A 13,556-nucleotide genomic window follows, 5' to 3' on the forward strand; every position below is an offset into this window, starting at 1 on the left:
TTTCCATGAAGGTTATAGAATCCCAGAATCCCAGACTGATTTGGGCTGGAAGGGACATTAAAGCTCATCCAGTGCCACCCCCAGCTATGGCAGGAATATCTTCCACCACCCCAGGTTACTCTAAGCCCTGTCCAACCTGGGCTTGGACACTGCCACGGATCCTGGGGCAGCCACAGCTGCTCTGGGCAACCTGTGCCAGGGCCTCAGCACCCTAACAGGGAAGGATTTCTTCCTGAAAAAAAAACCAGGGTTGGTTTGCTGTGACGCCATTTGGGGTCACAAAGGGGCCAAGGAAGGGGTTTGGGACATGGACATGCTCTGGGAGAGATGCTCCTCCTCTGCAGCCACTGTTGGAGCACTCAGGGGGTTCAGCCACTCTCTGGGATCTCTCTGCCACTCTGGTGGCACTACAGGGTGGAACAGCTCATGCCAGGGGTTTGTCCTTGTCCAGGGGATGTGTGACCCTCACCCTCAGCCTTTGTCACCCGTGCCACCTGCTGTCTCCTCTCCGTCCTTCCCTGGGGAGACTGGACAGGGATTTACTTCTATTTTTCAGGAATTTTGGCACAGAATCCCAGAGTGAGTGAGGTTGAAAGGGACCACGGTGGGTCATCTGATCCCACCTCCCTGCACATTGCACAGGAGTGCATCAAGTGGAATAACTGAAGGGAATGTCTGAAGGTTCTTGAACATCTGAAGGGACATTCAAGGGCAGGAGACTCAACCACCTGAGGAATATTCCCCTAGACTTGCAGGCTCCCTGCCGATTCTGCCCCACTGGGCATCCTGTCCAGGCCTGGGAATGCTGCTCTGCTGTGAGGTGCTGCAGGAGCGAGGGCTCTGGGGGAGCCCTCAGGGTGACCCAGGGTGACCCAGGACCCCCAAACCACATCCTGCACGGGACAGGGGTGGCTGGGAGGGCCAGGACCCCCATGCCTTGGCTCCCTTCTGCCTCTGGGGCTCCTTGTGGGGACTGCGGTGCTGCAGTCCTTGTCATTCCAGTCCAAAGGGACCATTTTTCCAAGGATGTCCAAGGCTGCAGATCCTGCTCGTGTCTTCTCCCCGACCCTTGGGGAGCTTTAAAACCACCCATGACAGCAAAATGACTCAAAGGAGCGTTTCTGCCTCCTGCCTCGCCAGGGTTTGCAGGGATTGCAGATGAATTGCTTTGGAAAAACACATTAGCAAAGCAAAAGTTTATTCTAGGAAGTAGGAGGTGGGAGAATTGGCAGTAATTCTCCCTAGTATCCAAGGTATTATTAGAGGCTTATCCCTGCTCTGCACAGTAATCACATTGGAAATTTTTGATTAGAAAACAAAATCTAAATGAGAATTATGAATATTCATTAGGTGTGGAGATTAATATGCATAATTATGCAAATTAGACAGCAATTAAACACCAATTCTCTGGGGAAATGATTAACACAAAGGCACAGAAATAGAAGGATGTAATTTGAAAGAAGTTTCTGGTTAAATGAACAGTGAGGGGAGCGGAGGAGACAAATCTGAGGCATGTTTGCCATAATAATCAGCTTTGCCAACCAAAATGGGAGTGAGCCCTGTCCCCCTGCCCCCATGTCCTTGCTCCCACACAGCGCCCTGCTCCCAGAAGGGCATCCTGGGGCACCCAGATGTGCCATCCCTGTTGGAAAAATCAGCACAGGGCAGGTCCCCAGAGAGCCCCCAGGGACCTGCTGCTGCCACAGGGCGATGCTGTCAGGAGGTTCTGGTGTCACTCCATGGCCAGGGTGGCCATGACCCCCGGCGTGGGGCTGAGGGGTGGCCATGGGCTGGGAGGTGTCCATGGCTGGTGGCATCCTCACTCTCAGCCTCCTGCAGATCTGGGATTTCTCCCCTGTGAGCCCCAGCAGAGCTCAGTGTTTGTGCAGCACCTCCAAAGGTGATGGATGCCCCCACCCTGCCCAGCCCCTCTCAGATCCCTGGATTTACCCCCTTTGAACATCAGCTGCTGCTCACCCTGCTCACCCACCAAGCAGCACAGTCCTGTGCTGTGATCCTGTGGCTGAGTCAGGTCGAGGCTGTTTTCCAGGGAAGGTTCCTTCCGTGTGGTTGTGGTATCAACTGGAACTGTGGGAGCTTTGCTGATGCAACATCCCAGGAGTTTTGTGTCATGATGGACATTCCCATCTCACTGAAGGGGCTCCAGGAGAGCTGGAGAGGGACTTTGGACCAGGGGCTGGAGGGACAGGACAAGGGGGAATGGCTTCCCACTGCCAGAGGGCAGAGTTAGATGGGATATTGGGAAGGAATTGTTCCCTGTGAGGGTGGGCAGGCCCTGGCACAGGATGCCCAGAGAAGCTGTGGCTGCCCCTGGATCCCTGGCAGTGTCCAAGGCCAGGCTGGACAGGGCTTGGAGCAGCCTGGGCTAGTGGAAGGTGTCCCTGCCCATGGCAGGAGGTTGGAAAGGAGGAGATTTAAGGTCCCTTTCCACCCAAACCATTCCAGGATTCTGTGACTCTCCTGGGTGCCTCGTGCAGCCCAGGAGGTGCTGCCTGCGTGGACTTGGCAGGGGATGAAAGGAGCCGATTTCCACCGCAGCCTATGCAGAAACATTGCAAAACCTTCTGCTTGGTTCTCTGCCGGGTTGGGTTGGATCCCTTTTTGCCAAGGACATTCTTGGGAGGGCTAAAGCTGAGAAGGCTGGGAGCGTGCTCTGATGGCCCCCATTCCTGTGGGGGACCTTGGGGGGTTTAAAGAGACCTTTGGATAGGTCATTCTGTAATGTTGGACTTGCAGAAGTTCCCACCAGAGGATTTCAGCTCCAGTCACTGTTTCATTCTGCTCAGGTGCAATGTTGAATGGAGTTTGGTCCATGATCTTGCAGCACCATGGGCAAAACTTGTGTCCCACTGGAGCATCTGAATGAGTGCAATGTGGTTTTGGTTCAGAGTTAGTCCCTTTCACCATCGCTCTCTGGGGAAAGGAGGTTCGTGGGTGCTCTCTGGAATAAAGGAGTTAAAATACTTGTTTCTCCTCTTCCCACTGTCCCATGTTTTGAACCATTTCCAGGCTGTGGTGGGATTTGCTTTGAAGTTTGTGGAATAACTCCCAGCGGGAGTGGGAAGGTGAGGAGGCAGAGGGGAGGCTCGGTCACGCCAAGTGGAAGTGGTTTATTAATGAAAATATTGTTTTGTTTGTAGAAGGAAGAGTTAATTTTACGAGAACACCTTTGAGGCTTTGCTGATAAAGCAAAGAGTAACCTTTGTTCTTCCTGTTTTTCGGTAGGCTTGGATGAAAGACCGGGATCAGGTTCCTGGGGAACGGGAGATCAAAACAGCTCCACGTTTGACCAAGGAAGGGTAAGGACAAAGCGCAAACACCAAGCTCCAACCAAAACAAAAGGGGTCTTTCCCAGGCCTTTCAGAGTGTTGAGTCTAACCCTGGAACAGCTTTTCTTGCCCCATTTTGGACGTGGGTTCAGTGAACTCTGTAGGGTTTCCCCCATTCCCATCTCCCCATCTTTGCTGCCTCAAGGTCCCCTTGAGGTTTCTCCTCCAGAAACCTCCCCCAGACCTGCACTGGGAGAGCAGCCACAGGGCTCCCATGGCTGCTCAGGCATCTCCCCTCCCTGCACCTGGTGGTGGTGTGGGGAGAGGGGGCTCAGGGGGTGGGACAGGTGCCCAGAGGAGACACGGACGGGTGGGCTGAGGGATCTGAGTGGGTTGAGAGATCCCTGAGTGGGTTGAGAAGCAAAGCTTCCTGGGTACACACCCCACAAGACTTTGGGAACCTGAGGAGGGAACCTCTGCAGTCTGCCACGTTGTCTGGCTACAGTGTCCTTGGTGGGGATGGAGAACTTGGGAAAGGTTTTGCAGGGAAGGAGTTGAGGCTGCAACACCTCATGTCCAGGGCGCAAGGATGGGAAGAGAGAAACACCATGAACTCCATGGAAATGGTGTTATTTTTGTTTCAATGGGTTTGTGTGATTCATTTTTGCAATGGCACCTTTCCCTCCCCTCCAGGCGGTGGGGGAGCCAGTGCTGTGGTGTCAGCTCTCATTTGTATATTATAATTTATATATTTATATAAATATGTCTAAAAATATTCATTTATATTCATCCAGCCTTTTCCTCACCCCTTCACCCCCCTACCTTGGGGAAGGGCTGCCTGGCTCTCACCTGGTGGGTGCCAAGCTGCCCGAGAGCTGCCAGCACAGGGCAAACCATGGTGCCATGTCCCCTCCTGCCATGTTCCCCTCTGCCATGTCTCCCCCTGCCATCTCCCCTCCCAACACCATGGCCTCTGCACTGCCCAGCTCTCCCTTGGCATGAAGATAAAATAATCTCCGTGCCCTTTTTACAAGGAGCCATTGTCTTTGCCTCTTCCTGGGAGAGGCTGGGCCTTGTATCTTGGGATGTGGCTCAGCAGTGTGACTGTCCTGTGCTGTCCCAGCAGAGCTATGGCGAAGGTCCCCACTACGGCGAGCACCGGGAGCTGCCATCCCACAACAGCATCTCCTCGTCACCATTCCTGGGCGCTGGACTCGTGGGTGAGTGCCCTCAGCTGCTTGGCAGGGCAAGGGACATGTGGCACTGGCTGGCCTGTGCTGGGGAGAGCGTTGGGACAGCATTGCTGTTCCCCGTGCTTGACCTGCTCCAGGTGCTCTCCAAGCTGTGGTCCAGGGAGGTGGAATGCAGAGGGTTCCATCAGTGCCAGCTGTGCCAGCAGGTTTGTGTGTGTGGTTATTTTTCCCTGCTGTACCGTAGTACCTGGGGGCAGTGGCGGGGATCAGTGCCCACCAGGATGGGCTGACTCTGCTCCTGGGAGCTGGGAATCAGGGGTGGGAGAGATGCTCATTGTTAAGGATTTATTAAGGGCTTGGGATGACCCTGCTTGAGTGGGGAGGTGGCACCAGATGACCCCCACTATGGTCACTTCCAAGCAGACCCACGCAGTGACTGTGGCTTGCAAGGGGCTGGTGGCTGTGTCACTTCCCAGAGAGCTGGGGGTGCTCCCTTTGCTGCAGTGGGGTTTGGAGAGGCCTCTTCCCATTCCTGCAAGGCTCCAGCAACCTTGTCTGGCTCCTCCATCCCCAGCTGCAGCCAAGCCGTGTGAGGAGCTCTCAGGGACTGGCGAGTGCTGGGGATGGCGATCCTGCGTGACCGGATGCGTGTGACCATTCACCCAGTCACCTCTCCCAGCTCTGGGGTGGGAGGAGAGATTAAGAGCAGAAAATATCCCTCCTGGAGAGCTTAGAGAGCTCTAATGGCATTAGGTCAGGAATTGGGGTCAGTCCTCCCCACCTTTGCCCACGCAGTGGTGGTTAAACGCTCTAGCACGTGTGGAAGGAGCGGAGCTGGGGCAGGCCTTGCTCATGCTTGGAAGGGTGGGGTAACAAGAGGGAATTGTATTTGAAGTAAAAAATCTCCCCAACACAAAATCCCCCCCTGTGGAGCTGGTAGGAAAGGGGAAGAGCAGAGCAGGGTGATGCTGGGACAGGAGCAGCCATGTGTTGGCTCCTCCTGGCCTGGCTCAGTGTCACTGTGAGCTCTGCTCCCCATTTCACTCCCTGTGCTGCTGGGGATGATGTTTGGGTGTCCCTTGGGGGTCCTGTGCAGGGCAAGGAGCCTTTCTGAGCAGCTCCCCCCATCCCTCCGCAAGGGAGGTTCTTCCTTCTCCTTCTCTGGCCCGGGAGGATGGAAGTGAAGCACAGACAAGTTTTTGAGTAGGATGTGGAGCCCTGCTGCAGCTCACCAGGGCTTGGGGGAGCTGTGCGTGGGGGGACCCCTCCCAGCCCATCCCACACCTGGGGCCAAGGCAGCCCTGAGAGCTTCCAGCTGAGAAGGAGCTGCCCGGGGAGGAACACGGAGGTTTCCCCTTTGATGTGTGCAGGGAAGACGCCTTTGGCTCCCTCTCAAAGCCAGGGCTCCTGCTCCTTGGCAGCCACTGCGGCTCCCTGCGAGCCCAACCGGTCCCCAGCACGTGGAGCCTCCAGGGTGATTTCCAGTGGCTCTGGAGCTGAGGGTGAGAGGTGGCCCTCTGGCCAGCAGGACAGTGACCACACTCTGGCCCAAGGCTCTTGGGGCTATGTCTCCCCAGGGGGGTCAGGGAGCACCAGGAGCTCCACCACCAAAATAGGGAACAGCCAGGGGGCAAAGGATTCCTCATATTTCCATGTCCTTTTGTTCCTAAAATTGAATGTTGTTAAAGTAGAAAGCATCAATTCTGGGAGCAGGTTCCAAAATACATAAATCCGTTTTCATTGTAGAATCAGGGAATCATGGAATGATTTGAGTTGGGAGGGACCTTTAAGCCCATCCAATGCCACCCCCTGCCATGGGCAGGGACACCTCCCACTATCCCAGAGTGCTCTAAGCCCTGTCCAACCTGGCCTTGGACACTGCCAGGGATCCAGGGGCAGCCACAGCTGCTCTGGGCACCCTGTGCCAGCGCTTCCCCACCACACAGCCAGGAATTCCTTCCCAATATCCCATCTAAACCTTCATGCTGGGAAGGAAGGACGGGGAAGAGCAGGGGTGGAATTTTCTCATCCTGTTTTCCAATCTGCTTCTGAAAACTTTTTGAGTGTTAAAATGCAAAGGGATAAGGGAGAGAGAGAGGAGGGCAGGACAATAAAATAATGCTTCTGTCAAGGCAGTGACAAACGGGGAGGGAAAGAAGAGTTTTAGAAATGTGTCCCCTTGGCTGCCAGTCCCTGGTTGCCAGCAAGGTGCCCCTCAGGCTGGGAAGTTCATGCTGGTGGGGTGGTTGAGTGGAAGCAGGGAAATTTAAAATTTGAGGAGGTGGAGGGAGCAGATGAGGATGAACGTGTTGTGGTACTTGGTGGATGAAAGGTGCATGAGACATCTAAGCCTTCTCCAAGGTCACAATTTATATCCCTTTCCCGTTCAACCTCTGTTTCTTCAAGGAAGATCAGAAACTGCTGGAAAAACCATTTTGGGAGGAGCATGGATGCTCAGCGTTGGCAATGGTGGGCTTGGCTAGCAGAGAGGGAGGCTGAGCTGAAAGGGCTCCCCAAAGTCAGCACTGGTGTCCCACACTGAGGCTCTGAGCAGTCAGGGTGGTGCTGGTTCCTCCTGGCACTCCTGTCCTTTGGGTTTTGTTCCTGGAGCCTGCATGTCCCAGGGCCAGGCTGCAGCCCCCCATCCTCTGAGGATGGGCTTTAGGGACAGCGAGCACCTTCCCAGTGAAGGGCCACTGCAGGCCAGGCAGCACTTGTGGGAGAAATGGAGCAAATGGGGATATTTTGGCTCTATTTTCCACATGGAAAAGGAGGCTCTGCGCTGACCAGGCTTTGGTGGGCTGAGGAGCTCCTGCCAGCCTGAGCTTTCAGCAGTGGTCACATCCCTTCCAGGGTGGAGACTTCACCCATCCCTGCAGGCTGGTGGCATTTTGGGGCCCTGGAGCTCCCCAGGGGGATCCTGGCTGCAGCCAGTGCTCCCCTTCCTGCACAAGCCCTGTTACCATTGACTGATCTGACAGGAGCAGAAAGCAAGGAGGGAGATTTGGAAGCTTCAGGGTGGAGTGGCCATTTGGGTGAAGGATCAGTGGAATGTGTCCATCCAGATTTCTGCCTGGTGTGTCCTGTGCTGGGAGCTGGTGTCACAAACTCCAGAGCAGCAAACTCTCGAAAAGGCAGGGCTGGAGGGATCTGCCTAGCCCAGGAGAGAAAGAAAATGGGTCTGAGTTTGGGGGGAGCAGGACACTGCCAGCACATCCCTGAAATCCCCATGAGGCTGCATCCCTGCCTCTTATTCCTGTCCTGGTTGGGCCCTTTGGTGTCACCCAGCCAGTGCCCTCCTCCCCTGCCCAGGGTCCCCTCCCAGGGGCAGTGAGGAAGGGGCTGCTCAGCCCTTGGGGTGGAGCTGGGGGAACACAAAGCTCTGATTTAATCCCTGTTGTTCCCTGCAGCAGTCCCAGGGCAGGAGCAGCATTTCTGGCAGCCCAAGGGATGGTCACTGCTCCTCAGCCCAGTCCAGCCCAGTCCCAGGGTGATGTCCCTGTGGATCAGAGGGTGCACACCTCATCCAAAGCCAGTGTGAAAGGAAAAGCACTGATTTCTGTTCAGCTCTTGGATTTGGCCTCATGGATGTTCTCTGGATGAACATCTGGCACAATGAGAGCTTGGCTTTGGGAGGCACCTTCAGCACAGAGCCAGAGGGGCTGCACTGACACAGGGCCTGTGGGAACTGCTGCCAGAGATGAAATCCCCCCTCTCTGGTCTCCCAGGGCTGTAGGTGATGCCCCTTCTGCTTTCCTGAAGAGGATGGTGTGAGGAGAATCTTCAGTTACTTTCCTCTGCCACAGCTGCAGCTCCACGAGCTGATGGGGAAAACCAGAGCTCTCTGCAGGACTGACTGTGCAGGGAGCTCTGTTTTGCACTGGATGGAATAACCTCAATTTGTCAAAAGAATAAGAAAACAAATTAGAGTGTCCAAAGGAGGGACACAGAGCTGGAGAAGGGTCTGAGGAGTGGCTGAGGGCACTTGGCTTGTTCAGCTGGAGCAGAGGAGACTTAGGGGAGACTCCTCGGGGGCTGCAGCTCCTCCCGAGGGGAGCCGGAGGGACAGGGGCTGAGCTGTGCTCTGGGACAGGGACAGGAGCCAGGGAATGGCTGGAGCTGGGTCAGGCTTGGGATGATCTCAGGGAAAGGCTCTTCCCCCAGAGGCTGCTGGGGCACTGCCCAGGCTCCCCAGGGAATGGTCCCTGCCCCAAGGCTGCCAGAGCTTCAGGAGTGTTTGGACAATGCTGCCAGGGATGCACAGGGTGGGATTGTTGTGGTGTCTGTGCAGGGTCTGGGCTTGGACTGATGATCCCTGTGGGTCCTTTCCAGCTCAGGGTATTCCAGGGTCCCATGATTCTAAATCCCTGAATGGAAGCACCATCAGTGCTTTCAATGAGAAGCATCTCAGGCTGCCGGGTGGGGATCTCTGAACCTGGTGAGCAGGTGCAGAACCAATGTCTCAGCCCTCCATTGCTCCCTCCAAGTTTTCCAGGTCTGAGCCCTTGGTGCTGCTCCCAGAGGACAAGGAACATCCTGGGGAGTTCTGAGCTTCCCAGGCTGGGGTGGGGAGAGGTGACAGGAGCGTCCCTGGCTGTCCCGGGGTGGTGCCAGGACACAGCACAGTGACAAACTGGCTCATCCCAGAGGATGAGGAGGGTGAGGAGAGTGAAGAGAGCTTTTCTGTCTGTTTGAAGTCACCAGTTTCACAATTTCCCATTCATCTTCAGCAGGGACAGGCGTGGAGGGGGTGGTTAAACAGCGAGGAAACTGATAAGCCATAACAGATTTCTTTCTAGTAATTATTTCTAGTAATTAGCTGCCTTTCAGAGCAGTGTTCCTAACAGGGTGGGTATTGTCAGGGCCTGTGGATTGGTGTCTTCCTGGACAATGGGTTTAATCGGGGGGGTTGCTGCTGCTCCTGGTTTTTTAACTTCTTTTTTCCTCCTCGTTTTTAATCCCTGGCTGTGTTTTGCCTCCCCTTTTCCCCCAGGCTGGAATTCTAATGGAATTCTAATGGAATTAGCAGTGTGGGGCTAGAGGAGGTGCATGGTGGGTGGTGGCTGTGGTGGGGCTAGGGTGATCTGGGGGCACTGGTTTTGCCAGGGGGTGCTGGAAAAACTTGTAGGCAGCATTTAAATACCTTTCCTTGGGCTGTCAAGACCAGGGCCAGAAACTGGACTTCAGTGATCCTTGTGGATCCCTTCCAATTCTTGCTGTTCCATGATTCTGTGGTCTCTGAGAGAAATGGCAAACCCATGAGTTCATTTAAAAGCAGTTTGCTCCAGTGGAGGTGAAGTGCTGCCATGATCCAGGGTGCCAATCCCTGACACTGCCAGAGCTGGTGGGAACCTTTGGGGAGAGCAGTTTTTATTTTTCCATTTTGTCTCCATGCTGAGGAGCAGATGTGCCTTTGGGGGTGTTGCACAAACAGCGTGGAGGGTTTCTCTAGAAAAGCCCTGGGTGAAGGCAGGGCCTGGGGGAGGCTTCCCAGAGCCCCACACAGCTGGATCGTGCAAGAGGGAACATGCTGGGAGAGGAGAGAGGCTGGGAAATGGCTCCTTAGCCAGGTGAGGGGCAGGGGAAGGAGCTGGCAGGGGCAAAGGCAAGAAGGAGATGCCACAAAGAGCTGGAAATGCTCAATGGTCCCAGCCTGTGATGGCTGCACTGACTCGAGGTGCCCCACTGTGCTTCACCTCCCTCCCAAAGGAAACCCCTTTCCTCTTCCAGGGGTTTATTCCCACTGTCTTCTCATCCTCCTCCCACAAGATCCCCTAACAACCTGCCTGCAGGATTTCAGCAATTCTGTTGGGAGCAAGATGGAGTCTGGGGAGATTCCTGCTGTTTTTTACCCAGGTTGCTGGGACTTGTCTCCATCCTGGTCCTTGGCTCCTTCCTGGGGCTTTGCCACCTTTCCTGGTTGGTGTCCTGGGCTGTGGCTGCCAACATGGGACGGGGTGGGTCCAGGTTTGCCACCTGTGCCATCTCCCTGCCCATAGAAATAGCTCCTGCCAGCGAGTTCAGCCTTTCCCTGCCCAGCTTCTGCACCCTTCAAATTTCAGCAGGCTTAGGTACATTCCAATCCAGAATAGTTTGCCATTCTTTCTTCTGTCTTGTTTTCACAGACAATTAAATGTAAAATTTCTCCTGCTGAGTATTTTGCCGCTTTTTCCCCTTTTTGTGTGATGATGAAGGGCACAGGAGCTGGGACTGCCTAGGGGCTGCTTTCCCTTTCCCAATGGCGCTCATCCCATGGGGCATCCGCAGAGCCAAGGGTACAGCAGATGCTGCTGCCAAGTGAGGGATGAGAGAATGTCCAGAAAAGGTTGTGGGTTTGGAGCAGTGCAGAGCTGGCACTGGGTTCATAAAATCCCATAATATCCTGAGCTGGAAAGGACCCAGAGGGATCATCAGTCCAAGCCCAGACCCTGCACAGACACCCCAACAATCCCACCCTGGGCATCCCTGGCAGCATTGTCCAAACACTCCTGGAGCTCTGGCAGCCTTGGGGCAGGGACCATTCCCTGGGGAGCCTGGGCAGTGCCCCAGTAGCCCCTGGGGGAAGAACCTTTCCCTGAGATCATCCCAAGCCTGACCCAGCTCCAGCCATTCCCTGGGCTCCTGTCCCAGAGCAGAGCTCAGCCCCTGCCCCTCCGGCTCCCCTCGGGAGGAGCTGCAGCCCCCGAGGAGTCTCCCCTCAGTCTCCTCTGCTCCAGCTGAACAAGCCAAGTGCCCTCAGCCACTCCTCAGACCCTTCCCCAGCTCTGTGTCCCTCCCTTGGACACTCTCCAACAGCTTTAGATCCTTCTGATCTTGTGGTGCCCAAAGTGCCCCCAGCTCTCAAGCTGAGGTTGCCCCAGTGCAGAGCAGAGCAGGAAAATCCCTCCCTGACCTGGTGCCCCCAGGACACAGTGGCCCTTTGGGCTTCCAGGACCCAATGGGGACTCAGATCCAACCTGCCACCAACCAGGACCCCCAGATCCTTTCCCACGGTGCTGCTCTCCAGCTGCTCCTTCCCCAGCCTGTCCCTGCATCCAGGGCTGCCCTGTCCCAGGGCAGGATCCAACACTTGTCCTGTTGAACTTCACATGCATTGTGAAGCCCCTTGGTTCAGCCCAAGTTCTCTGGTGATGGCAGAGGCTGCTGGATGAGGTTTGGAGCAAACTGGGATGGTGGAAGGTGTCCCTGTCCATGGCAGGGACTGGAACAAGATGAGCTTTAAGGTCCCTTCCAACCCAAACCATTCCATGATTCCCCACTCCAGCCAAACGTGGAAGCAGCAGTGTGCAGCCAAACCCCCATGGCATTACCCTGCTTTTCCTCTGCTTTAGGAGTAATCAGGACCTGCCTGATGCCACAACATGCTGAGTCCTTTGTGCCCATGGCCGGCGCTGCGGCGGATCGAGCTCTTAAGCTCTTTTAGAAATTAGGTCATTTAGGAGATCCATCCTCTGACATTTTGACCTTTGTTTACTTAACGTTTAAGCCTCTGAAAGGAAATGGCAGCAGTGGCCAGAGCCTCCGGCTGTCACTGGAGGTGAGGGAGGGGGAGGCTGTGCCGTGCCAGGACCTTCCCATCAGGAATGGGGGTCTGGGGGTTGTGGTGGGGGAATCCACTCTAAAATTTTTGGGTTGAGTTCAAGGCCTCCATGGTAAGGTTGCAAAATGAGCAGCCTCCTCTCTCTTCCCATCTGGCACAGGGTGCCCAGAGCAGCTGTGGCTGCCCCTGGATCCCTGGCAGTGTCCAAGGCCAGGCTGGACAGAGCTTGGAGCATCCTGGGCTAGTGGAAGGTGTCCCTGCCCATGGCAGGGGGTGGCACTGGATGGGTTTTGAGGTCCCTCCCAACCCAAACCACTCTGGGATTCTCTGATCTCTTGGCCCTGTGCTTCAGGGGTGCTGGTTTGAGGCATTTTGCTCCCCCTCCCCTCTTCATCCTCTCCCCAAAACCTCTTAGTGATGTGGGGAGGGTCCTGCCAGCCCCAGTGTTGCCCCAGTGCATTAACCTGCATCTTAGTGGCCTCAGGGCTGGCTTTAGGCTAAGCAGATTGGCAAAATCCCGCCCCTCCCAATTTTGCTCACTAAGCCAGACCGGAGGCAGGATGTGATCTGTGATCCCCTTTTCGGGAAGGGTTTGGGGTTGGGGGCTGGTGGAGTGCCTATTCCCCACTAGAAGAGTGTCTGGTTTTGCTTTGGGGGGACAGAGAGGATCCCAAAGGACACTGTTGTGCTTCCAGCTGCCCCCTAAGCCCAGCACAGGACCATTCCCTGCCTCCCAGCCTTGTGTCCTTCACTGCCCTGGCACGTCTGGGTGCTGCTGTCTGGGGCCACACTGTGCCCAGGGTAGTGACCATATGGCAGGAGAGTACCAGGACATTTCAGAATGGGACCATCCCAGCAGGAGTCTGGGGTTCTTTTTTTTGGTCCTTGAAAACTTTATTTTCAGTTGCATGTGTGCAGGGTGAGGTGGGTTTGAGAGAAGCCTTCATGATGCTGAGTGCTAGGACAAGGGGGAATGACTTCCCACTGCCAGAGGGCAGGGTTAGATGGGATATTGGGAAGATATTCCTCCTTGTGAGGGTGGTGAGGCCCTGGCACAGGGTGCCCAGAGAAGGTGGAAGTGCCCAAGGCCAGGTTGGACAGGGCTTGGAGCAACCTGGGATAGTGGAAGATGTCCCTGCCTAGGTAGGAGTGGCACTGGATGAGCTTTAAGGTCTCTTCCAACCCAAACCAGTCTGGGATTCTATAAAGTTCACAGGGGCACATGGGCACTGCTGGCACAGGGCTGTTCCCACACAGATCCCACTTTGCAGCAATGCTCCATCTGTGAGGAACCCCTGGGTTTTGGGAAGTCGAATCTCCCCCAGGAGATGGGGAGAAGGTGCCCTGTGTGGAGCAGGAGCTCAGCTCTCGTGCTCTGGGATTGGATTTCCTGTTGTCTGGAAAGCACACCCGCAGTCTGGTCACTCGTGCTGGCCTTTGGTCTGCTCCAGCCCTGCCTCTGCCAAGCCCAGCTGGCTCTGTGGTGTCTGCAGGGAGCTCTTGGCTCGAGCTGACCCTGCCAGTTTCCATGGC

The 13,556-nt window shown here is 55.5% G+C and overlaps 1 protein-coding gene across 10 annotated transcripts in view; it reads left to right on the forward strand.

Annotated features, from left to right (window-relative positions):
• Positions 1 to 13,556, forward strand: part of TCF3 (transcription factor 3) — an 84,514-nt gene that overhangs the window by 40,714 nt on the left and 30,244 nt on the right. For 7 of the 10 annotated variants that reach the window (XM_085040247.1, XM_085040251.1, XM_085040249.1 and 4 more), the window contains 2 exons: positions 3,247 to 3,320; positions 4,414 to 4,510. In XM_085040247.1, the coding sequence (XP_084896373.1) occupies positions 3,247 to 3,320; positions 4,414 to 4,510 (171 nt within the window). The remainder of the gene's footprint in view (positions 1 to 3,246; positions 3,321 to 4,413; positions 4,511 to 13,556) is intronic. The other 3 variants (XM_085040248.1, XM_085040257.1, XM_085040256.1) reach the window with 1 other exon arrangement.

The sequence above is a fragment of the Lichenostomus cassidix genome, chromosome 28 (assembly GCF_008360975.1).
Source record: "Lichenostomus cassidix isolate B80296 chromosome 28, HeHo_3.0, whole genome shotgun sequence".
Classification (NCBI taxonomy): Eukaryota; Metazoa; Chordata; class Aves; order Passeriformes; family Meliphagidae; genus Lichenostomus; species Lichenostomus cassidix.